General features: G+C 33.7%; 1 protein-coding gene and 1 pseudogene across 6 annotated transcripts; one reads left to right on the top strand and one right to left on the bottom strand.

Annotated features, from left to right (window-relative positions):
- Window positions 1–8,895: 8,895 nt before the first annotated feature.
- On the bottom strand, window positions 8,896–21,008 carry LOC140839279 (uncharacterized; annotated as a pseudogene).
- LOC140839807 (zinc finger BED domain-containing protein RICESLEEPER 2-like) lies at window positions 14,589–17,771 on the top strand. 6 transcript variants are annotated; one of them, XM_073206761.1, is made up of 5 exons: window positions 14,589–15,945; window positions 16,472–16,873; window positions 17,114–17,226; window positions 17,363–17,452; window positions 17,552–17,771. In XM_073206761.1, the coding sequence occupies exons 1-4, from the start codon at window positions 14,643–14,645 to the stop codon at window positions 17,396–17,398; spliced, it is 1,854 nt and encodes a 617-aa protein (XP_073062862.1). In that variant the 5' UTR covers window positions 14,589–14,642; the 3' UTR covers window positions 17,399–17,452; window positions 17,552–17,771. The 6 variants fall into 6 exon arrangements, with proteins under 6 accessions (XP_073062862.1, XP_073062865.1, XP_073062861.1 ...); XM_073206762.1 differs by having other exon boundaries at window positions 14,590–15,298; window positions 15,770–15,945; window positions 16,472–17,226; XM_073206765.1 differs by having other exon boundaries at window positions 14,593–14,825; window positions 15,770–15,945; window positions 16,472–17,226.
- Window positions 21,009–27,450: the final 6,442 nt, after the last annotated feature.

The following is a 27,450-nucleotide window of genomic DNA, read 5'->3' as shown; positions in this document are numbered from 1 at the left end:
ATACAATGATATTCTAACATAAACGTATAATTTTTTTTAGTAATTAAAAAAAAATACAGAAGATTTAGAAAGGACCTACCTAAGATAACCTATGAAGATAGTTTGGTCATAGGTTTTAAGAGTTGAAAAGATTAAAAGTAACATATATTAAGAAGAGAAACATTGCGAAAAATAAAACAAGAGAAAAACCATAAAATATGAAAAATTTAAGAGAATGACAAATATTTGGATAGACATAAAAAATCAACTAGTGAAATTTAACATTCATCTTTCACCAAAAAAAGATTTAGCTTGAATGCATCATTCCTTGTTCTCTTAAACTTCTGGCATCGAGCATCGAAACTTTGTGGAAACTGGGAGTTTTACCAAGTACACCACAGTTCATATTTAAATGAGCGTGTAGCAACTTTTTATGACACGTTTTAAAGCCGTAAGGCCTCGGACCAAATAGGTCAATATCACAAGTGGGTTGGACGGTGACGGGAGAGATACTGAGCATTTAAATGAGCGTGTAACAACCCTTTGTGAAGCATTTTAAAACCGTGAGGCCTCAGGCCAATGCCGACAATATTACAAGTGGACTAAGCCGTGACACATCAAGCTTGAGGATGTAGTAGACCGCACGGTCATTATTTCTCAGCTTTTTTTTCCCCTCCTCCATCTATTGATACATGTTATTTCAAATCAATGAATTGCGTGTTTTAATTTATTTTCCAATTCAAGAGTTATCGAATTACCTCACAATTTTTTATCATATCTTTATGGATTTTGAGCACACCATCATTGAGCTTTTTCAGCTTTATTTTGATCTCTTCCATCTTTGCACATACATTGGACAAATCTCTGACTAAGTTACCCATTTTCTCGTTTATGACTTTTGTAGATATACTTGATTTTTCAATAGCTTCTTTTGCTTCAACAGCCTTCTTGGCAAAAAACAGACCAAACGGCAACTTTGCAACATTCATAAGAGTGAGAAAATCTTTGGTTGGTTCACGATATGTCGTCGAAAACTTCTCGTACCAATTTTGTGAAGGCTCGGTTGAGACAAAAAATGGTCCTTGCATACGCATCTCTTTCTTTGTTAGAGGCCTGCAACGCTTCGGTAGCATGCGCTTGTATACAATGATATTATAACATAAACGTATAATTTTTTTAGTAATTGGAAAAAAAAAAACAGAAGATTTAGAAAGGACCTACCTAAGGTAACCTATGAAGATAGTTTGGCCTTAGGTTTTAAGAGTTGAAAAGATTAAAAGTAACATATATTAAGAAGAGAAACATTGCGAATAATAAAACAAGAGAAAAACCATAAAATATGAAAAATTAAGAGAAATACAAATATTTGCTTAGACATAAAGAATCAACTTGTGAAATTTAACATTCATCTTTCACCAAAAAAAGATTTAGTTTGGATGCATCATTCCTTGTTCTCTGAAACTTCTGGCATCGAGCATCGAAACTTTGTGGAAACTGGGAGTTTTACCAAGTATACCATAGTTCATATTTAAATGAGCGTGTAGCAACTTTTTGTGACACGTTTTAAAGCCGTAAGGCCTCGGGCCAAATAGGTCAATATCGTAAGTGGGCTGGACCGTGACGGGAGAGATTCTCGGCATTTAAATGAGAGTTTAACAACCCTTTGTGAAGCATTTTAAAACCGTGAGGCCTCAGGCCAATGCCGACAATATTACAAGTGGACTAAGCCGTGACACATCAAGCTTGAGGATGTAGTAGACCGCACGGTCATTATTTCTCAGCTCTTTTTTCCCCTCCTCCATCTATTGATACAAGTTATTTCAAATCAATGAATTGTGTGTTTTAATTTCTTTTCCAATTCAAGAGTTATCGAATTACCTCACAATTTTTTATCATATCTTTATGGATGTTGAACACACCATCATTGAGCTTTTTCAGCTCTATTTGCTCTTCCATCTTTCACATACATTGGACAAATCTCTGACTAAGTTACCCATTTTCTCGTTTATGACTTTTGTAGATATACTTGATTCTTCAATAGCTTCTTTTGTTTCTACAGCCTTCTTGGAAAAAAACAGACCAAACAGCAACTTTGCAACATTCATAAGAGTGAGAAAATCTTTGTTTGGTTCACGATATGTCGTCGAAAACTGCTCGTACCAATTTTGTGAAAGCTCGGTTGAGACAAAAAATGGTCCTTGCATACGCACCTCTTTCTTTGTTAGAGGCCTGCAACGCTTCGGTAGCATGCGCTTGTATACAATGATATTATAACATAAACGTATAATTTTTTTTAGTAATTGGAAAAAAAAAACAGAAGATTTAGAAAGGACCTACCTAAGGTAACCTATGAAGATATTTTGGCCAAAGGTTTTAGGAGTTGAAAAGATTAAAATTAACATATATTAAGAAGAGAAACATTGTGAAAAATAAAACAAGAGAAAAAGAATAAAATATGAAAAATTTAAGAGAATGACAAATATTTGGTTAGACATAAAGAATCAACTCTTGAAATTTAACATTCATCTTTCACCAAAAAAATATTTAGCTTGGATGCATCATTCCTTGTTCTCTGAAACTTCTAGCATCGAGCATCGAAACTTTGTGAAAACTGGGAGTTTTACCAAGTACATCATAGTTCATATTTAAATGAGCATGTAGCAACTTTTTGTGACACATTTTAAAGCCATAAGGCCTCGGGCCAAATAGGTCAATATCACAAGTGGGCTGGACCGTGACGGGAGAGATGCTGGGCATTTAAATGAGCGTGTAACAACCCTTTGTGACGCAATTTAAAACCGTGAGGCCTCAGGCCAATGCCGACAATATTACAAGTGGACTAAGCCGTGACACATCAAACTTGAGGATGTAGTAGACCGCACGGTCATTATTTCTCAGCTCTGTTTTCCACTCCTCCATCTATTGATACATGTTATTTCAAATCAATGAATTGTGTGTTTTAATTTCTTTTCAAATTCAAGAGTTATCGAATTATCTCACAATTTTTTATCATATCTTTATGGATTTTGAACACACCATCATTGAGCTTTTTCAGCTCTATTTTCCTCTCTTCCATCTTTGCACATACATTGGGCAATCTTTGACTAAGTTACCAATCTTCTCGTTTATGACTTTTGTAGATATACGTGATTTTTCAATAGTTTTTTTTTGCGTCAACAGCCTTCTTGGCAAAAAATAGACCAAAGAGCAACTTTGCAAGATTCATAAGAGTGTGAAAATCTTTGGTTGGTTCACGATATGTCGTCGAAAACTTCTCGTACCAATTTTGTGAAGGTTCGGTTGAGACCAAAAATGGTCCTTGCATACGCATCTCTTTCTTTGTTAGAGGCCTGCAACGCTTCGGTAGCATGCGCTTGTATACAATGATATTATAACATAAACGTATAATTTTTTTAGTAATTGGAAAAAAAAACAGAAGATTTAGAAAGGACCTACCTAAGGTAACCTATGAAGATAGTTTGGCCTTAGGTTTTAAGAGTTGAAAAGATTAAAAGTAACATATATTAAGAAGAGAAACATTGCGAAGAATAAAACAAGAGAAAAACCATAAAATATGAAAAATTTAAGAGAATGACAAATATTTGATTAGACATAAAGAATCAACTCGTGAAATTTAACATTCATCTTTCACCAAAAAAATATTTAGCTTGGATGCATCATTCCTTGTTCTCTGAAACTTCTGGCATCGAGCATCAAAACTTTGTGGAAACTGGGAGTTTTACCAAGTACACCATAGTTCATATTTAAATGAGCGTGTAGCAACTTTTTGTGACACGTTTTAAAGCCGTAAGGTCTCGGGCCAAATAGGTCAATATTATAAGTGGGCTGAACCTTGACGGGAGAGATTCTGGGCATTTAAATGAGCGTGTAACAACCCATTGTGACGCATTTTAAAACCGTGAGGCCTCAGGCCAATGCGGACAATATTACAAGTGGACTAAGCCGTGACACATCAAGCTTGAGGATGTAGTAGACCGCACGGTCATTATTTCTCAGATCTTTTTTCCCCTCCTCCATCTATTGATACAAGTTATTTCAAATGAATGAATTGTGTGTTTTAATTTCTTTTCCAATTCAAGAGTTATCGAATTACCTCACAATTTTTTATCATATCTTTATGGATGTTGAGCACACCATCATTGAGCTTTTTCAGCTCTATTTTGCTCTCTTCCATCTTTGCACATACATTGGACAAATCTCTGACTAAGTTACCCTTTTTCTCGTTTATGATTTTTGTAGATATACTTGATTTTTCAATAGCTTCTTTTGCTTCAACAGCCTTCTTGGAAAAAAACAGACCAAACAGCAACTTTGCAACATTCATAAGAGTGAGAAAATATTTGGTTGGTTCACGATATGTCGTCGAAAACTTCTCGTACCAATTTTGTGAAGGCTCGGTTGAGACAAAAAATGGTCCTTGCATACGCATCTCTTTCTTTGTTAGAGGCCTGCAACGCTTCGATAACATGCGCTTGTATACAATAATATTATAACATAAACGTATAATTTTTTTTTAGTAATTATAAAAAAATACAGAAGATTTAGAAAGGACCTACCTAAGATAACCTATGAAGATAGTTTGGTCATAGGTTTTAAGAGTTGAAAAGATTAAAAGTAACATATATTAAGAAGAGAAACATTGCGAAAAATAAAACAAGAGAAAAACCATAAAATATGAAAAATTTAAGAGAATGACAAATATTTGGTTAGACATAAAGAATCAACTAGTGAAATTTAACATTCATCTTTCACCAAAAAAAGATTTAGCTTGAATGCATCATTCCTTGTTCTCTTAACTTCTGGCATCGAGCATCGAAACTTTGTGGAAACAGGGAGTTTTACCAAGTACACCATAATTCATATTTAAATGAGCGTGTAGCAACTTTTTATGACACGTTTTAAAGCCGTAAGGCCTCGGGCCAAATAGGTCAATATCACAAGTGAGTTGGACGGTGACGGGAGAGATACTGAGCATTTAAATGAGCGTGTAACAACCCTTTGTGACGCATTTTTAAACCGTGAGGCCTCAGGCCAATGCCGACAATATTACAAGTGGACTAAGCCGTGACACATCAAGCTTGAGGATGTAGTAGATCGCACGGTCATTATTTCTCAGCTCTTTTTTCTCCCTCCTCCATCTATTGATACATGTTATTTCAAATCAATGAATCATGTGTTTTAATTTCTTTTCCAATTCAAGAGTTATCGAATTACCTCACAATTTTTTATCATATCTTTATGGATGTTGAGCACACCATCATTGAGTTTTATCAGCTCTTTTTTCCTCTCTTCCATCTTTGCACATACATTGGGCAAACCTTTGACTAAGTTACCCATTTTCTCGTTTATGACTTTTGTAGATATACTTAATTCTTCAATAGCTTCTTTTGTTTCAACAGCCTTCTTGGCAGAAAAACAGACCAAACAGCAACTTTGCAACATTCATAAGAGTGAGAAAATCTTTGGTTGGTTCACAATATGTCGTCGAAAACTTCTCGTACCAATTTTGTGAAGGCTCGGTTGAGACAAAAAATGATCCTTGCATACGCATCTCTTTCTTTGTTAGAGGCCTGCAACGCTTCGGTAGCATGCGCTTGTATACAATGATATTATAACATAAACGTATAATTTTTTTAGTAATTGGAAAAAAAAACAGAAGATTTAGAAAGGACCTACCTAAGATAACCTATGAAGATATTTTGGCCATAGGTTTTAGGAGTTGAAAAGATTAAAATTAACATATATTAAGAAGAGAAACATTGCTGAAAAATAAAACAAGAGAAAAATAATAAAATATGAAAAATTTACGAGAATGACAAATATTTGTTTAGACATAAAGAATCAACTCGTGAAATTTAACATTCATCTTTCACCAAAAAAAGATTTAGCTTGGATGCATCATTCCTTGTTCTCTTAAACTTCTGGCATCGAGCATCGAAACTTTGTGGAAACAGGGAGTTTTACCAAGTACACCATAGTTCATATTTAAATGAGCGTGTAGCAACTTTTTGTGACACTTTTTAAAGCCGTAAGGCCTCGGGCCAAATAGGTCAATATAATAAGTGGGCTGGACCGTGACGGGAGAGATTCTGGGCATTTAAATGAGCGTGTAACAACCCTTTGTGACGCATTTTAAAACCGTGAGGCCTCAGGCCAATGCCGACAATATTACAAGTGGACTAAGCTGTGACACATCAAGCTTGAGGATGTAGTAGACCGCACGGTCATTATTTCTCAGCTCTTTTTTCCCCTCCTACATCTATTGATACAAGTTATTTCAAATGAATGAATTGTGTGTTATAATTTCTTTTCCAATTCAAGAGTTATCGAATTACCTCACAATTTTTTATCATATCTTTATGGATGTTGAGCACACCATCATTGAGCTTTTTCAGCTCTATTTTGCTCTCTTCCATCTTTGCACATACATTGGGCAAATCTTTGACCAAGTTACTCATCTTCTCGTTTATGACTTTTGCAGATATACTTGATTCTTCAATAGCTTTTTTTGCGTCAACAGCCTTCTTGAGAAAAAAAAAACAGACCAAACAGCAATTTATAGCTCATTCAATTTATATTTGCATTAGATGGATGTGAAAAATAATTTTTCTCAACGGTGATCTAGAGCATTAATGTTACATGAGATAACATTAAGAATACTTCTTTAGTGGTGTGAGTATCTAATATTACAAGATTGAGAAATCTATATAAATTGAAACAAGCCCCACATTAATGATATTTAAGGTATCACAATGTTATCTTTTCATTAAATTTTGTTGAGAACATTATGGGTCATTATGTATACCAGAGGTTTAATGAGAGCCAAGTTTGTAGGAAAATTATCAGGGCTACGTAGGTCTAGACCACTAGAAAACTGCAAAATACCAGTTATCAAATACCTTCATGATACTTAAGATTTCATGCTTATTTATAGATGAGTTGACAATTTTTTGAAACAATATTATATGATGTATGTTAAGGAGTTTCATTTTGGCTTTAGAATTGTGAGTTTTTATGTCTAAACCATTAAGATGATATTCGACAAATCAGTTGTAGTCTTTGTTACTAAAGTAGTAGCCGAATTAAGTATGTTGACATAAAATATTTTAGTCATTGGAGAACAAGTTAAGCAAAATAAAGTGGTGATTGATCAGCTTATCACTGAATTGATAATCCTTTGACATAAAGACATTCAAACTACTATGTTTAAGAATAATATGGTAATTAATGTTGGACTTGGTTCTTAAAATATTTTATGGTATATATATATATTGTCCTTGATTTATGATATTCATTCAGTTATGATATTTCTCATATCCAATTATGTACATATTCATTCTTGAGAAAATATCTAGTGACTTGGACTTGGAAAAAAATATTGGCTTCATCTTTTAAGTTCTATTAGAGAATATGATATGTGATATATGAAAGATAATACTCATTATAAGAGGGCATGTCTTCATGATTCATATATTTGTTTTTTTAATTTTGGATGATGGATGATTTCTTGATTATTAGGAAAATTTGAAATGTGGAGACCAAGTGACAGAATTTCAGATTATTTTAATTTAGTCAATAAAATAATTTATAGTTGTGATCAACTTATTTTATTAAAATAGATATGAGAGATATATCATATTTAAAATAAGATAAATCAAGAATATTATCTGAGTTAAGATGATAAATATTTGACATTTGATTTATCATATCTGGATATATATTATCAAGCTTTACCAAATCTTTAGTCTCTCTATGATGGTTAGAGAACATCTATAAATAGCAGTATACATGGTCCCTAAATATATGCGGTTATTCAGAAATACATCATCTCATGAATTGCATAAAGTTTTAGAAGATTTTTTTTAGTGTTCATGGTATCTTGTCGATTCCTTTATCAATTTTAATATCAATGTTTATATGTTAGAATTCGTTCTGTTTATATTTACACGTATCGATTTTCACATGTTATACTTGTGCATATGTAAATCAAATATAAGAAGTCAATATATTAAATTTCTAACATTTGATGCATAAAGATAAGTTGTAGGAAGATTAACTCAAACTCTGATAAAGATAAATTAGAATATGTAAAGTACTCTTGTAATTAGTTTCTTGCCTCTCGGTCAAATAAACCATTATATTATCTTTGATATCTAGTTATAATTTTAACATTTTGATAGATATATTTATATATATATGTGTGTGTGTGTGTGTGCGCGCAAACACAAATTTTAGTTTTATTGAATTGAGAATTAAATGATGAAGTGTTATTTTACTGTTAAAATTGTTATTAATTAGCATCAAATAATTTAGTTTTATTCCAAATATATTTTTATATTTTTTGATTTTTTTAGTTTTATTTAATTGAGAATTAAATGATGAAGTGTTATTTTACTGTTAAAATTGTTATTAATTAGCATCAAATAATTTAGTTTTATTCCAAATATATTTTTATATTTTTTGATTTAATTATGTTTATTTTAAGATAATAACATCCTTACATGTATGAATTATCTTTTAATTTGAAAATAATTGAATCATTTTATTATTGTCAATTTTTTATTAGTCATATTTCTAGTAATTTCTAGAATTTTTTTTTTTAGATTTTTTTTTAGAAAACAGTACCTTATAGGATTTTAAAACAAGGAAAACTTGTGCAAAAATTTACCAAGTCTGCTTGATAAATTTTTTTGATGGGGGTGAATTTTTTTGGGAAAAACTAGTATTTTGTATGATTTTTTAGTAATGAAAATATAAATACTTCGTCGGTTCTTTTCAATATTTTTTTATTAATTCTTATTCTGACTTTCAAAACCTAAATAAATATAGAGGCTCTGTTTGCTAACTAAAACTACAGAGACATCACAATGCTTCTGCTCTAGTTCCCCTACATAAACAGGGATCAAGAATTTGAATTCGAACTCAATTCATTGACATATTCTTGAAAATGTTGCACCATAAAATAGTACACATATTAATGGGTCTTTATGTTGTGTATATATAACTATAATTTTCCTCATAATCAGACACGAGGATCCATTTTTTCCAGTCATTTTGCAAGGCACTTGCTTTAGCATTCAACAGTGATCATGTAAAACTCTTCCCTACATGAGTTAACTCGTATTTACTTCTCTGCTATAACATGCAGGTTCATCTCGAAGCTTGCATGGTTTACAACCCCAATAAAAATCAGTCTATTACTTGGTCAATTGCAGACAGCAACCCTGGTTTAAACTTCTCGTGTAATGTTTCTACAGCAGTCATGATTCTTGCATCATCCTGCAGATGATGATACGATATATTCTGAATATATCATTTATGGTATCTGTTTCTTGAAAGGATTTGGTACGTTAACCACAAAAGTGAAATCCTTGCCTTCCTTCAAAGGTGATGATCAGAGGGCCTGCTCTTGATTCACATGTCCCAAGAAACCGGAAAGATATCAGCCACATGAAATCGCAGAGGTCGCGTCGAGAAGAGTGATTTGTTGATTCTTTGTTTTTTTGACTATGTGATTGGTTGCTTACCGATGTATAGATCGGGAAATACCATAACCATTCTGGAAAGCGGTTGAGAAATTTCCACCTACATCAGACACAGATGATTTGACAGTCAGGCTATCGTAACTAGAATGTCATTGCATCAAGAAAATATTGTGAGCCAGTGCGCGTCGTTGTACCAAAAGGTGAAAATTCATAGAAACAAAAGCAGCTCAATTATTCAAATCTAGGATGTCGTATTTCGATCACTGTGCTTCATAAACAGCCATGTCGTACAGGATATTTGTTATCACACAACAAATGACACCAACTCTTGTACCAAGAAACAAATCGCTGTGTATGAAGTTCACCGTTTAAAAAAAAAAAAAGGTTCACCGTAAAGATGATGCTCTTTTGTGCTTATCAATAAAAGGCTGATCCAAAAAAAAGATTGATACTTTATAAGTACATAATTTGATTTCATTCATCTATGTGATGTAACCTGTACGTTATACTTCACTGATCATAGCTTCGAGTTAGAGGTCGAGGAATCAGCTCGATCCTCCTTCAAAACGAGAAAAAAGATGCTCACGCCAGAAAGAGATGTTGCCAGTTTCTTTGACAAAAACTTTTCCGTGATTGAAAGTCCGTTAGATGTCGCCAATTCAATCAAACCATCCCATTCACGGTCCAGCTTTACCACATTGGTCGCAGTAAGAATAATCACATCACGTTTTGGCACTTTACCTAAAGAAACAAGCAATTGAATTTGGAAAGAGTATATATGTTAAAAAAAATTTACATAGAGAACTATTAACCAGATAAAAGTAGTGAAAACAAGATATTTCCCTAGATAAAATAAATAGAGTACACTAATGTGAATCTACATGATACTAAAAACAATCTAGTAATGAGAGTTACGGTACTTATTCAAGGAACAAAGATTCAACGTACCAATGGCACTTTCAATCTCTCGTGATGCGCCAACTTGGTGATGCCTTCAGGCAACTGAGCCATCTGAAATAAGAAAACAGACAAGGTTAATAGTGAAGATGGACAAGAAAAGAACGTGCCCATCACTTCTCACAAAGTTTCATGGAGCTCCATACTATATCAGGTTTGGTGAACTCAACAGCACTCAAACTTTAAACTGGATTACCTCATTTTTATCTCCAGACTCCAGTACAGCTTTCACCTATTAGAAGCCTTAAATAATTCTTCAAATTCTTCATCGGGGGCCTTCAAGAAATGACGATGCAAGTAAAGGTGAGAAAAATATATAAAACTTCACGCATAAAACTGACAAGTTATAAAGCTTGGCAGTGGAAAACATGTACCATTCGGACACTAAATGCTTTAGCAATGCCAGTGACAGTGACATCTGAAAGCAATGGACCAAACCCTCCATATATGAAAACCTGCAGCGACGGTGTCCAGCTTCATGACATTGAAAGTTGAATCAAATTTGAATGCTTCCACACGACACATTACCGATGGCAAATCAAGGATTTTACACCAGGGTGTGGATAGGCATGAAACTTAGATACATGAAATAATTTTAGAAAAAAAAATCAATTTTGGAGGACGATCACCCCTTCCTCGTCCCCATTCTAGAACCACCCCTGCATGCTACCCCACCTAAGTGCAAGCCAAAGGCACAGACAACTGTAATGCAAAATGCTTACCATATCATTAGTAGACTTCCATCTCTCAACTTTATCGGCAACAGAATCAATCTAGAACAGTGGCAACAAGTCAAAACAACGGAGCATGAGGTCAACATAAGGGAATCTTCACATTTCTCTAGATCTCAATATTTTTTTTTGAACCGTGAAGGGAAGAGTAATAGGATGCAGAATATCACAACGTAATTAGTTGGTGTTGAGATTAGGTATGTAAATTTAGTTATCAATCTATATTTCAAAAGATTGGTCAAAAGGATGTTTTATACTTCAATTGTACTTTCTATATTTAGAAAATGAATTACGTTTCTGTTAAAAAATAGAGATACAGCACATCACCAATAAATTTTCAGTATCGCTTAAGTGGTCTAACATAAAAACGAGGGCATAGCCGTGAAAATAGAATTCAAGACAATAACAGCACATCAAGAATGATTCTCTACATTTTTCAATTTAATTGGGACAATTACTTTGTTCATCATTGTTAAGTTTATGTGTCCTTGCCAGTCAGCCAAGTCAAATAGCCTATGGCAAGAGTTTGTCATTCGTCTTAATAGTAATAAAAATCAAACAGAGAATTCTGTTCCATATCAAATGTCTACAGTCTATTCTAGCAATATGAATGAAAATGTCAAACAGAAGAATTCAAAGCTCATCATGCATCAATAATAGGGATGTAAATGAACCAAACCGTTCGCGAGCTATTCGAAGCTCGGCTCGATAAAAAGCTCGTTTGAGTTTGTTTGTTAATGAAATCAAACCAAGCTCAAGCTCGATTTTGAGCTCGAAAATCTAATCAAACCAAGCTCAAGCTTAAGGATATTCGGCTTGTGGGCTCGCAAACATGTTTGATAAGAGGCTCGCGAGTTCGAGCTCGAGCTCGGCTCGTTTAAGTGACTTGTAAGCTCGAGCTCGAGCTCGGCTCGTTTAACTGGCTCGTCAGCTCGGGCTCGAGCTCGGCTCGTTTAAGTGGCTCGTAAGCTCGAACTCGAGCTCGGCTCGTTTAGGTGGCTCGTAAGCTTGAGTTTGGCTCATTTGTTGAGTTGACAAATAAAAATATTAGTACTAATGTCAATGGAAGGATTTGAACACAAGACATGTTTGAAAAATTGATGAATTCACACCATTTAGCCACCATTACACTTTTAATCTTATTTGCATATCATTATACTAAAATGTTTTCTAAAATATAATAAATAAAATAAATTAACAGAAATACATAACTTATTCTTTTTCTCTAAAAATTTACATAAAGAAGTCATATACAAATTGAGTAACTTTAAAAATTATTATACAAAAATATTTTATTAAATTAACTTTGTTTGGATCATTTACTATTAGTCTATGAAGGTTAATTAAAAATTTTACACGTTAAATTGATATGTAATTTGATATTAATCAATAATTTAGGTTAATTATGTCGAATTTATTTCATAACGATGTGCTGTCGTGGATATGTTATATTTAAATCTCTACTTCCAGAGACGGAGTTATTGTAGGCTACTTTTTTTATAATTAGCGACGGGTTTTTAACAACCGTCGCTAATATATGCGACGGTTTGATTAAAACCGTCGCTGATGTGGATCGGCGACGGTTTTAATAAAACCGTCGCAAATATTAGCGACGGTTTTTTGAAACACCGTTGCTAATAGCGACGGTTGTTTCAAAAACCGTCGTATGTCTTAGTCCAATCAAGTTCTATCCATTTACGACCAAATTCATCCATATCCTCTGATCTGCCCCACCTCAATCCTAAAAATTCATTTGACTCATTTAACAGTGATGATATTTGCAAGCTTGCGAAGAAATTTTATCCTAGAGATTTCACAGATTAAGAAATTGTTGCTTTGGAGTATGAATTAATACATTATAAACTTGATGTGATGCAAAATTTAAAGGTTTCTACACTTGTTGAGTTGTGTCAGCAATTGACCGAGAGTGGACGGTCAAGTGTTTATGTTATGTTGACTAGATTGATTCATCTTGTTTGACATTACTTTGTCTACTGCCACTACTGAGCGTGCTTTTTCAGCAATGAAGCATGTGAAGACGACACTTCGCAATAAAATAGAGGATGACTTTCTTGCCGATTGTTTGACACTCTATATTGAACGAGATTTAGCTAAACATATTGATGTAAATTCTATTATTGATGAATTTTATGTTTTAAAATCTCGTAGGGCACAACTTCGTTGTTCGATATAATGTAATTTTTTTTTAATAATATATAACTTATCATATTGAGTTCAAGCCCCCCCCCCCCCCCAATTTTTATTCCTGGATCCGTCCCTGTCTACTTCCAAAATATAAAGAGTGTAATGGTGAGTACGGTTGAATCCATTGGAAACGGGAGATTATTTTAAAGCTTCATATTGATAACTTCAAATGTGATAAACTCACTTTTCTAGCTCAAATTTGTTCCACACTCATAAAATTTCACCACACAACAAAATAACACAAAATTGTATCAATGAGCATGTATCATGTAAGATGCATGTGTTTAACTTGTGTTCCACGCTTATTTTTTAAGATCTTATTTGAATTTCACCAAATTAGAATTGTGTATTTTATAGTATCTTAAAAATACCCTTATATAACATAATATATAGCTATTATTATATTTATTTTTATGTTTTTATATCATCTATATATGTGTTATAATCTTTATTATCTTTTTTAATTACATTATTTATATAAATATTTATGAATATTAATACACATTTCCGAGTGGCTTGACACGTTATATAAAAAAATTAGGAATATTATATACAAAATATATATTTGTTATCTTTATTATCTTATTTAATTACAGTGTTATAGTCACTTTGAACAAGTAGCAACGTGTTCATTAAAAAAATAATACTACATTCACATGACATATAATTAATGTAAACCAAAAAACTCGTGAGACTCGTGGGCTGACACGTTGCTACACTAAACCCTAATCAAAAATTCAAAACACATGCTTCAGACGCACTTAATCAGTTAATCTCTTACGCCGCCGCCATCTGCTCGGCTTCTCCTGTGAAGAACGAAAAAATTTGGCGAAGATAAACAAACAAAGCACCAACTCCAAGAGAAGGTGAGGTTTCCACTTCTCTCTTTTTCTTTTTTTTTATCGTTTTTCTCGAATTCGTTATGAAGCTCGGAACATCCATGGATGATACGAGATTATATGGACAAAAATATCAGTATTTAATCTTTTGTTTAATCTCAGCATCTTTTTGTAATCGTGAATAGAAAAAGGTAGGAATATGTGCGGTGGTGAAATCTTGAGTCTATCTATGTTGAAGTTTTTCTTCTTCGTATATATGTAACTATGGATATGATGCAGTTACTGAAGTTTCTTTTGGAAAATTTTGATAAAGTATTGTTTTGTACTAATGATGCAGTTACTGAAGTTTCTTTTGGAAAATTTTGATAAAGTATTGTTTTTGTACTAATGATGCAGTTACTGGTACGTGTTCATCTAATCCAAACATGTCAACTCCAAACACATTATCTGCTCAAGAATCGAGCACAACTCCAGTTATGGGAGGAGTTCAACTAAGTACAAATGACGAAAATGAAGCTTCTCAAAGCAAGAATGCTGTTGAAGTTGCTAATATTGAAGATGATGATACTAATCCATATGGTCCGAAGAAAAGGAAACGCACATCTAAGGTATGGATGGATTTTAAAGTAATTACTCTTGCAGATGGGTTGACGAAGGCTGAATGTATTCATTGTAACCATCGGTTGGCATATAATACAAATTCGGGTGTTACATCACATTTGATTAGGCATAGCAAAGGCTGTGTAAGGAAGAAGGTGAATGAGATTGGGCAAAAAAATCTAAGTGTAATCCCAACCAATTCAGAATCAGAAACAGTCAGTACAGTGCATAACTTCAAATATGATCAAGCAAAGATCAGAGAGATTCTCTCTCACATGATTGTTGTTCATGAACTACCATTCGTCTTTGCAGAGTATGAAATGTTCAACTTATTGATGAAGAATGCTACACCACATTATGAAAAAATCAGTCGTGCCACGACAAAGAAAGATTGTATTACTTCTTATGAAATAGAGAAGAGAAAATTAATGGCAGAATTGAAGCAAGTGAATAGGGTCAGCGTGACTACTGATTTATGGAGGTCTGATCAAAAAGTTTCATATATGGTTGTCACTTGTCATTACGTGGACTCTAGTTGGAATTTGCAAAAACGAAATTTGAATTTTTGTGAAGTCCCACCACCACATACAGGTATCGTTGTTTGTGATGTGTTGAATAAATGTTTGGTGGAATGGGGAATTGAAAACAAGGTGTGGACAGTCACAGTTGATAATGCAGCATACAATGATGTAGCTATTCGAAGTTTAAAGGAGAATCTTTCTTACAAAAACAGCCTTCCTCTTAGCGGGAAATTGTTCCATGTGAGATGTTGTGCTCATATCTTGAATATTTTGGTACAAGATGGTCTTTCAGAGATCCAAAATATAATTTCCAATGTGCGTGATACTGTGAAACACATATCTGCATCAGAGCACCGTATAAAAATTTTCAGTGAAATAGCAAAACAATTGCAATTATCTTCAAAGAAACTTATATTGGATTGTTGCACTAGGTGGAATTCGACATATTTCATGTTGTCTACTGCTTTGGAGTTCAAAGATGTTTTTCCAAGATATCAACAAAGGGATCCTACTTATAACTATTTGCCAAGTGACGAGGATTGGGAGAAGGTTATTGTAGTTTGTTCATTTCTTGAAGAATTTAATGAAGTCACCCACATCATTTCAGGTAATGAATGAATATCCAACTTTAAACTTGTTCCTTACTATATTGCATTGTGTTCCTATTCTAGCTAGCTACTTCATTGCAATTGGGTTCCTGTCAAAATGAGAGACACAAAGATGTGTCCAGTGTCATGCTATAGAACTTGCTTGTATTGGCAAATGCTTGTGTCCAGTGTCACTCTCTTCCTTTGAAACTAAAGCCCACAACTGTGAACACAATTTTTATTTTTTTTATTTCGAAAAATATCATGTTAAATATATATTTTTACTGATTTTTATGTACTGCATGCATAGTGTCTATTTAATTTCTTGTTGATAATGATTATAAACGGAATTATTGCCTAAATTAGTAGGTTCCATCAAAACTCTATTTCTTTAAAAATAGAATTATTAATATATGTGTTTAGGCATACTCAATAAACAGTAAGGTTCAGAAAGAATATGAAAGTTTGTATGATTTTCTGGATATAGGGGTTCTTCATATATTGTTTATTTTTTGATAATCTAATATATTACTTACCTTGTTTCAGGTTCAGAATATCCGACTTCGAATTTGTTTCTTCCTGAACTCTATAACATAAAAAAGTTATTGAAGAATACAAATGTGGGTGAAGATAGTTTCATGGCAGATATGATTAAGAAGATGAAGAAAAAATTTGATAAATATTGGGGTGATTGTAACTTGTTAATTTCTATAGCTGCAGTATTAGATCCAAGGAATAAGATGAAGTTGATTGAATGGTGCTTTCCAGTGATATATTCTGAAGTTGATGCAGTTGAGCATATCATTACAGTTCGTGAGACCTTGCGTGACTTGTATAATGAATATGTTGAGGCTCACAAAAAAAATATTGGCGAAAAGGATGTTCAAAGTGAGAGTCAAAAAGAAAGCTCTAATTGTACAAGTAGTATTGTTAGTGGAAAAACAAAAGGTAAAGTAAGGGCACAATTTGCCAACTACATTAAGAATGTTGATAGTGTAGAGCAAGTGAAGTCTGAGCTTGAAGTATACTTTGAGGAAGGAGTTGTTTTTTGTGAAGATGATCAAGGATTTGATGCATTGTCATGGTGGAAGATGAACAACTTAAAGTTTAGGATTTTGTCAAAGATGGCGTGTGATGTACTATCAATTCCAATAACTTCTGTGGCTTCTGAATCAGCTTTCAGTGCAGGTGGTAGAGTTATTGATCCATATCGCGCCAATTTGGGAGTAGAGACAGCTCAAATGTTGCTTTGTGCAGAAGATTGGTTACGTGCTCGTTACCAAATCAAGAGAAAAGCAAAAGTAAGTAAATTGATTTCTAATTTAATTATGTATTTATTAATTATGTGTTATATATCTAATTTATTGTGTTTCATCAAATTTGGTTATTTATGTCTAACATATTGAATTTTTGTATGTGTATGTAAAACTGTAAAAGGGAAATTTGGAGCTTAAAGAGATTCATTTGACTTAAAATACTTGGAATCAACTATCAAGAGCTCTTATGAAGTTTTTTGCCGTTAAGTTGGTAAAGTTTATTTATTTTTTAAATTTAAATATATTGTTTTCTTCTTGATTAAATTGATAACTCATTTTTATTAAAAAATTGTTATTATGGACTTTGCAGGGTAGTTGACTACTTGACTAGTTGTTATTGGAGATGATTTTGTAATTCCTGATTTAGATGGATTCTCTAACGTCCTCCTTACTTTCTCATCAGACTTAGTTGAAATATTAAAGGGGTGAAATTATTTCATTGTTATTTATATGGTGATATCAGTGTATGATGAATATTCTAGATGTATGGTTTTGGAATGTTCGATAATATACTGATTTATGCTTTTTTAGCTCTTATTTGTGTCGTTTTGGTTATTTATGAATGGATTTATATTTTTATTTCTGATCTAATTTTAGTTTATAGATATATTTAATTTTTAACAAGCTCAGATCAAACTCAAACTCAAACTCAAACTCGAGCTCAATTGCGAAAACGAGCCGAGCTCAAGCCAGGCTTGTTAAACATGCTAAACGAGCTATTAATGAATCAAGCTCGAGCCGGCTTGATTAACATGATAAACAAGCTTTTAACGAGCCGAGCTCGAGCTTTTCTCGAGCTCAGTAATTTCAATACAAACCAAGCTCGAGCCTGATAATAAAAGCTCGAATCGAGCTCGAGCCGAGCTCGAGCCTCAAAGAATCTTAAACGAACCAAGCTCAAGCCTGGTACTGTTTGGCTTGGTTTGGATCGTTTACATCCCTGATCAATAATAAATGTTGAAACTAACAAGAATTTACATCATTTTGGGTGACTGCGACATGTGAAACAGCCCAACTATGGAATGAAGCTTTCAACATAATACTGATCCCAAACAATCCTCAACAAAGCCAAACCTGAGCTTTGGAGCCAACAGAAAATATTATTTACAAAATGACAGTAATCAAATTGGCAGTCAACGTAAATCTAGAAAATTTATTCAGTTAAAACATATTTTCCAATATGAATGCAAAATAAGCTCACTTTTTAAATAAAAATTGTCACATCAAGAGGACCACTAGACCAAACACGCAAGTTTTACCAGTAGAACATGTATCATAAGAGTCCAATCATGAAGCAAAAAGAATCTACGAGGAGACTCAGTAAGCAGAGAACCGAAAGAGGAAATTGTAGCACTTGTTTTTTATATGTATTTCTTTAAAATGGCAAGTGATAAGGTTGCCGATCAATAGTTTGTTTGAGCACTGAATGCAATTGATAGGATCCAAAGTGACAGTTGGGTTTTCTAAAAAATAAGTGATGGAAGGGAAAAATAACCTTAAAGACAAAAACACGTGTCATTTACTTGTTGAGAATAAAATATCATCAAACAATAGCAATGAGAGAAAATGAGCAATGAGCAGACAAGTAGGAAAAAGCAAGTGTGGATTCAAACTACTTGACTCTCAACAACTATTACAAAGCCTACCCAATGACGATCTTCTGGACCACTCGCAAAGATCATAATATGTGGTTTCGAAAAATGAAAAAAAATATTATCAGCAATAACGTACAGAATTTCATCTCCTACGGCAATAACTGAGGCTGTGAACATGATTTTCCCATGTGAATTCTCACAGTTTAAGCCATTGCTACCAGCAGATGATGGCCGACAAGAAATTTTTTTAACTTTCCGCGCTCTTTCCAATCTTCCGTCCTGGAGCAGATAGGCAGGTTTGAATCTTTCTTCACTATTGCTCGACTTTCCATGGCACAACTGTGCATTAGGAATAGTGTCAAGAATGCTACCAATTGAAGTGTAGCTGCAGCATTTCATGACAATACACCATGTCACCAGCTATATAGACATCGAACACCATATGACACAATATGTGAAGATAAAAGTAAATTACAGAGAAGAGCCAAGAATTATGCAAAGAACACAGGTAAAACTTAGAGAATGTTTTATAGAAAATATTGCAAGAATTACACATTTCATAACAAACTTCCGGAAAGGGATTTGGCATCATTTACCCTTTATCATACAGGCTGTGCAGCAAGAGAAAAGCCCAAACATCTCTGTCATATAAACAGTGAAAGGTAAGATCACTGAATTCAACAGGAATGAAACACCACTTTAAAAACTCTTGTGACTTGTATTGAGAAAATACAGATGCTTCAAACCGTGAACAATGGGGTGTTGTCTTCTTATATTTGGGATGTGAGATTTAGGAGAGATTTGTATGACGATGAGGTTCAAGAGTTCACCTTTATGTTAGGTGTCTTAGAGGGGGTCAGTTTGAGGTTGGGGTCGGGAGATAGTAGAGTATGGTTGGGGGATTCCTCGGGGTTCTTCTCTGTCAAATCTTTCTATAATTCTTTCTTCCCAGACTCTCATTTTCGAACTTTCGGTTGTTTCAAAAACATTTGGAAAGTAAATGTACCACAGAAGATTAAGATTTTCTCGTGGATCATCGCTTTGGGGAAGTTGCCGACTTGTGACAGTGTGCAGAAAAGATGGAAGAATTGCGCTCTATTACCTCATTGGTGCTGCCTATGTCGGCAAGATGCAGAGAGCCAAGATCATATTCTCCTACAATGCTCATTTGCACGAGGCATTTGGATGAAAGTTCAGAGGGAGATGGGCATCCAGTGGGCAATTCCGAACTCTGCTAAAGAGCTGTTAAGAGATGACTTTGAATGCCCAATGGCACCTACACTAAATGTTTTCTGGTCAATGATTGTTCATTGCGTTTTTTGGTCATTATGGCTCGAGAGGAATAGGAGAATTTTTGAAGAACAATCAGACTCGGCAGAGCAAGTATGGGAAAAAATCAAATTCAGATTGGCAAGCTGGACGACAAGTTTGAGAGAATTCAGCCATCTGTCTATTAATGATTTGGTTCGAGATTGGAAAATTTTATTGCCGGAACTGTAATGTGGTGTCATTTAATATAGGTTAAGTTAGCTATGCAGTTTTTTTAGAGGATTGCTTATCCTCGTTCTATTGTAACAAAAGACATATTAATCTAATAAAATAGTTTTCTATCAAAAAAAAAAAAAAAGAAAATACAGATGCACAGTGATCACAAAAGTACATATACAACTTCAATATAGGAAACAGACCTGTATGACCAATCTAAGATGGGATTCACTGTCATGAAAGGGGGCCATCCAGGCGAGCTAAGGGAGAACTGATCTTGCTATCTGAAAATTATAAAAAGACAAAGTATAATCTCTCTAACCGTACCTTTAACTTGTTAGTGTTTAGATTTTGGAATCTAATAATAAAAAAGTTTTATATAGGATCACCAATTCGGACACCAAGAAAAATAGCTCTAATAGGCTTAGCTTTTAAAAGAACCTCTAAACCGGACTTGAAGTCATGAAGAATTATGTCCATTTGCAAATTGTAACTGCCAAAATAGAACCAAAATCATCAAACATTAGTTCTCCACAGAATCTAGATGAAACAATAATACTGCTTCCATTCCAAGAACGTGCCGTTTTGTTTCACTTCATATAATCACAGGAGGGTCATGTTTATGCTATACCGGCTGAGAATAGACATTGGACTGATTGGTCCCACATGTAACAAATAAAGATCCATCATGTATCGACGAATCCAACGATATGTAATTCATATGATAAATTCAGCGTAACATAGATATCACCATAAAGGAGAGATAGGGATCAACCAGAAAAGAAAAATAAGATAAAACTGATTATATTAAAAAAGGAAATAATCACATTCGCTAGCGCAGTGTCATAGGTGACTGAGTTTATTCCATGAAAATCAGATGGGCTTTCAAAATAAATTGTCCGCATTGGAAATGTGATTTCAGCATCTCCGCTGTCTCCAGTGGACATATTCTTTCCAGCCTTTTGCAATAAATAGCCTCCCCTTAGAAGGTGCAAAAAACCTACAAACATAAATATGATGTGTTTATTACTAGTATTAAGTAAGCAGAAGGATTTAACAATCAGATCGGCAGAAATGGCACAAGAGTGTAAAACAACTTGCAGTAGAATCCTTTCCTCCATTGAAGCTGAAGCCAACCTCTTCAACACTGTCAAATGCAATCCTTTAGTGCTTAGTTTTCTTTGAAAGTTAAATTATGATGCTACACTACCGATTAAAGAAAAAATCTCATCCAGAATTTCATTTCTTTAGTTTCAATTAGATCACTAGTGAATAAAGATATATTAACTGTCCGTTATTTCACAAATGGAAATTCCCACAATTCTACACCAAATTCAAAATAATAAATTATTGAATTGAACTGTTTCATCACAGCAAAATCAGTTAACAAGAACTTGAGATTCCCAAAACTGATCAAGCTCACAAAGAACAAGGCGATTCTTCGAATATTGAAAGCACGGTAGACTGATGGTAAGCTAAACAAACGATACTATCTCCAGTCTAAAAAAGAACACAAACAAAACTGTTAGCATGCTTCAGTGAAATGAACTTTGAGCAGAATAAAACAGAATCACTTCACATATTTCGATTTTTAGCATGTGGCTTATTTTCTTCAGACAATTAAAATAGAAAAAGCATTTGAATACACATGAAAAATAGAGTCAACAGCAGCTGGGCACTCCCATTAATTATCTCAAACATGAGAGGACCTCGAACACAAAATATCTGATTTCCCAAAGCAGTTTTCTTGTTTTAAATAAAAATAATGAAACTTCTTATCAACAAAACCATATGTAAGCACCTGATAATTACTGGAAGTGTATCAATTTCACACACCATTTCGAGATAGCCACCATCACACCAATGTCTAACAGCTAAATCCTCCAAGGGACTGTACACAAAACCCAATTCAACAAATAAAACCTGAAGTTCATTCATCCACACGTCAAAACAATAATTCCTTCCCAGCAAGAAACCGTGATACACAAGAAAATTTGTTACAGATTCTACATTTAAAAATAAAAAGGAAATGGTGTATAGTGTATACGATTAGAGAGCTGAATATCCCGTCATTCTCATGTACTAATTGTTAAGAGTGCTGATTCCTTGGCCACAAAGTTACAGTAACGTAGCTGGGTATTGAACGACAAAACAACAAAGAAACTAAAAATAATATTGATAGAAATAAACTGAAAGTGTCATCATTCTCTGAACAAGCAAAAAAATTGCTCTCGCCAAAAAAGATGAAGACAATGACTGAAACATAACCGTTTCTTTTCCCTCACAAGTGATGCGTTCAAGCTAAATCTCTTCTTGGTGAAAGATGAAAGCAAAATTTCTTTAGTTTGTCATTCTCTTAAATTTTTCATATTTTATAGTTTATCACTTGCTTTATTCTTCGCAACGTTACTCTTCTTAAAATATATTACTTTTAATATTTTCAGCTCTTAAAATCTATGGCCAAACTGTCTTCACAGGTTACCTGAGTTAGGTCGCTTTCTAAATATTCTGTTAGTTTTTTTGATTACTAAAAAAAATAATATGTTTATGCTATAATATCATTGTACACACGCGCATTCTACCTAAACGTTGCATCCCTCTTACAAAGAAAGAGATGCATATGCATCCCTCTCGACCGAGCCTTCACAAACTTGGTACAAGAAGTTTCGACGACATATCGTGAACCGACCAAGTATTTTCTCCCTATTATGAATATTGCAAAGTTGCTGTTTGGTCTGTCTTTTTTACCAAAAAGGTTGTTGACGCAAATAAACGAGAAGATGGGTAACTTAATTAAAGATTTACCCAATGTATGTGCAACGATGGAAGAAATCAAAATATATCTGAAAAGCTCAATGATGGTATGCTCAACATCTATAAAGATATGATCAACAACTGTGAGGCAATTCGAGAACTTTTTAATTTGAAAAAAAAAATAAAACACACAATTGATGCATTTGAAATAACGTGTATCGGTACATGGAGGAGGGAAAAGAAAGTTGAGAAAGAATGACCGTGCGGTCTACTACATCCTCAAGCTTGATGACTGTGTTATCAACATCAGCAAGAAGTTTATCAAGACTTAGAGACAATAGATGGTATGTTTGGTTTAGTGATAAGCTGTAAATCTTATTAGACTCGATCAATATCCTCATTTTAACTCCAAGATTCGGAATCACGGTTTACCCACAAAAGATTCATGAATTTTATGAAAAGTTACATACCTAAGAAGTGTTTCTGTGTAGATTGCAGATATAACTTCGATTAGACGTAAAGTGTTTGTGAATGATTTTTGAGGTGAAATTTGAAAAGCCCTATTCCTTTTTTAGATTTTGGTGTGAATGTGTGTGAATAAATGAGGTTTAGTCGGTTGGAACCTTGTTTTAACAATTGGAATATCGAATCAGCAGACTAGGCACCGGGGCGCCCTGTATAGGCAATGGGGCACTTCGGCTGTTGTCCAACGTTGTCTAATTCCTATTTTTTTTCAACATTTTGTCCAATACACTTCTACAATTCAATTTTATGCATCATTTTAACACTTCCCATTACATTCTCAAGTTCTATACAAAACCAACACCACACACAAGAATTCATATCAGCTTCAATGTTTGTTATACGATAAATACTAAGTGAATTGTTATAATCTCATCCGGTACAAACTCCATATTGCCAGAGATTCACACTTCTCAACTCCTCAACACATACGAGTGTATCGTGATTTTAAGACCAAACATTCCATTTAAAATCACAATATCCATGTTTCGGCATTTAAAGTCACACGTGATCAATTATAATGCCGGATATCCCGAATATACAACCGACTAAACCTCACTTAAATACACGCATACACACCAAAATCTAAAAAAAGACTTGGGGTTCTTCAAATTTCACCTCTAAAATAATTCTCCAATCTACGCAGAATCAATTTCTAGGTATATAACTTTTTATAAAATTCATGAATCATTTGCAGGTAAACTGTGATTCAGAATATTGAAGTTAAAATTAGGATATTGATGGAATCTAATACGATTTTTACAGCTTAGAATTAAGACAAACATACCATCTAGTGTCTCCAAACATTGATCAACTAATTGCTGATAAAGATAACACAGTCGTCAAACTTGAGGACGCAGTAGACCGCATGGTCATTCTTTCTAAACTTTTTTCCACTCCTCCATTTTTCGATACATGTTATTTCAAATTCATCAATTGTGTGTTTTAATTTTTTTTCGAATTCAAGAGTTCTCGAATTGCCTCACAGTTAATGATCATATCTTTATGGATGTCGAGCACAATATCATTAGGCTTTTTCAGCTCTATTTAGCTCTCTTCCATCTTTGTATATATATTGGGTAAATCTTTAACTAAGTTACTCGTCTTCTCGTTTATGGCTTTTTGTAAAATATTTGGTTTTTCAATAGCCTTTTTTGCGTCAACATCTTTCTTGGTAAAAAAAAACAGACCAAAAAACAACTCTGGAACATTCATAAGAGCAAGAAAATCCTTGGTCGGTTCACGATATGTCGTCCAAAAATTTTTGTACCAAGTTTGTGAAAGCTCGGTCTAGACCAAAAATGGTCCTTGCACATGCATCTCTTTCTTTGGTAGAGGGCTGCAATGCTTCGGTAGCATGCGCCTGTGTACAATGATATTATAGCATAAACATATAATTTTTTTTAGTAATCAGAAAAAACTAACAGAAGATTTAGAAAGCGACCTACCTGAGGTAACCTGTGAAGACAGTTAGACCATAGGTTTTAAGAGCTGAAAAAATTAAAAGTAAAATACACAATTGGATCAAGATTGAGGGTTCGAGAAATCAGATTTCTGAGAACCATTTATGATCGAGAGTTTGGTCCGCTGTTATTCTTTCGTTGGGATCGCAAGTTAAAAGCTTTTTCAACAGATCAATTCCCTTTCCAGAAAGAATATTGGCAAATTTCCTTTCCAATGGGGGCCAAAGAAAGCGTTTTTGATTGCCGATCATCTCGGTTATTCTCCGCAGCTAGTCAGCCTCGGAACCCCCTTGAAAAGAACTTGTTTATGCAATAATTCTGCCATAATACAAAGTATACTCTACTATTTCGTATACGTTCCAACATATTTTTTTCCTTCAAAACTCTCTTTATACCTATCATGCAAAATTCTTGAAAAATGATAATTATATACGTTAAGTTTTCAAATTAAATTTATTTTCCAAAGTAATTGAAATAAAATTTGTTTAATTATGCAGTATTCTTTCCCTTGATATAAGAAGACATAAATTTTGCATTTCCTTTTTACATGTTTTATTTATTTTCAAATTTATTAGTTATTTACCTAATTTATATAAAACATATAATACTTTCATAAATTTAATATTTATTTGCACAATTTATAATATAAAAAGAGTTTAAGGGTGTATTTGGAATTTAAAGTTATTTTTAAGAACTGACTTAATATAAAAGGGGTATTTTTTTAACCCTAGTCAACAAATTTTTTTAAAAAATAACCTCATGTAGTACATTTTTCACTACATGGGACTTGTGTTAAATCCCCAAATATCCCCTAAATTTGATATGTTCAGGTCGAAGTAGGGTTTTTTGGAAAATCCATCTTTAGTATACGCAGCTATAATCGTCTTTCGGGGTTCTCCAACTCTTTCTCCAGTCGCATCCAGTAATAGTTTTATTTTTTGAATCTCTGATTTTTGTGATGTTTTTCAAGGGTATTTTTCGTGGAGTTTTAACTCAGCGGAAACAAAAAGCGAGAAAGGAAATTTCCGTGCCCCTCAAGTTCCACGGTAGTTATCTATTTGTGCCTATGACTTTATAAGTGAAGAAAACGATTTTTCATATTGCGGTTTTCTGGTTGGTAGGTTATGGGTTTATTGATTCCATATCCCGTACTTGGAACACATTCATTTTGATGTCACAAGTGAAATTCCATTCCCTCTTCTTTTTCTTACATACATGGATTCTTATATTCAATTCCAGTTAATCTAGATAGAAGAGATTGGTATATTTAGGTCAGTGTTATGTCGATTTATGCTGAGTTGGTTACATTTCTTGTACAACTTTTACACCTAAAACTGGATTTTGTATTGTGAGAAGTTTAATATGAACTATGGTGTACTTGGTAAAAGTCTCAGTTTTCACAAAATTTCGATGCTCGATGCCTGAAGTTTCAGAGAACAAAGAATGATGAATTCTAGCTAAATCTCTTTTTGGTGAAAGATGAATGTTAAATTTCCTTAGTTGATTTTTTATGTCTACCCAAATGTTTGTCATTCTCTTAAATTTTTCATATTTTATGGTTTCTCACTTGCTTTATTCTTCGCAATGTTTCTCTTCTTAAGATATGTTACTTTTAATCTTTTCAGCTCTTAAAACCTTTGGACAAACTGTCTTCAGAGGTTACCTTAGATAAGTCCTTTCTAAATCTTCTGTTTGTTTTTTCCGATTACTAAAAAAAATTATACGTTTATGCTATAATATCATTGTATACAGTCGCATGCTACCTAAGTATTTCAGCCCTCTAACAAAGAGAGATACGTATGCAAGGACCAATTTTAGTTTCAACCGAGCCTTCAAAAACTAGGTACGAGAAGTTCGCGACGACATATCGTGAACCGACCAAAGATTTGCTCGTCATCACGAATGTTGTAAAGTTGCTGTTTGGTCTGGTATTTTCCTTTATGGCTGCTGAATCCCAAGATGCTATTGAAGGATCAAGCATCTCTACAGAAGCAATAAACGAGAAGATGGGTAACTTAGTCAAAGAGTTACCCAATGTATACGCCAAGATGGAAGAGAGCACAGTAGAGCTGAAAAAGCTCAATGAGGGTGTGCTCAACATCCATAAAGAAATGATAAAAAACTGTGAAATAATTCGATAACTCTTGAATTTGAAAAGAAATTAAAACACACAATTGATTGATTTGAAATATCATGTATCGATAGATGGAGGAGGGGGAAAAAAAGCTGAGAAAGAATGACCGACCGGTCTACTTCAAGCTTGATGACTCTGGTATCTACATCAGCAAGGAGTTGATCGAGTCTTTGAGACACTAGATGGTATGTTAGGCACTGGGGCACCCCGGCTGCTGTTCAACGTTGTCTAATTCCTAATTTTTTCAACATTTTGT

Source organism: Primulina eburnea, chromosome 8, assembly GCF_022965805.1.
Source record: "Primulina eburnea isolate SZY01 chromosome 8, ASM2296580v1, whole genome shotgun sequence".
NCBI classification, from domain to species: Eukaryota; Viridiplantae; Streptophyta; class Magnoliopsida; order Lamiales; family Gesneriaceae; genus Primulina; species Primulina eburnea.
This window is presented reverse-complemented; position numbering and strand designations above follow the sequence as displayed.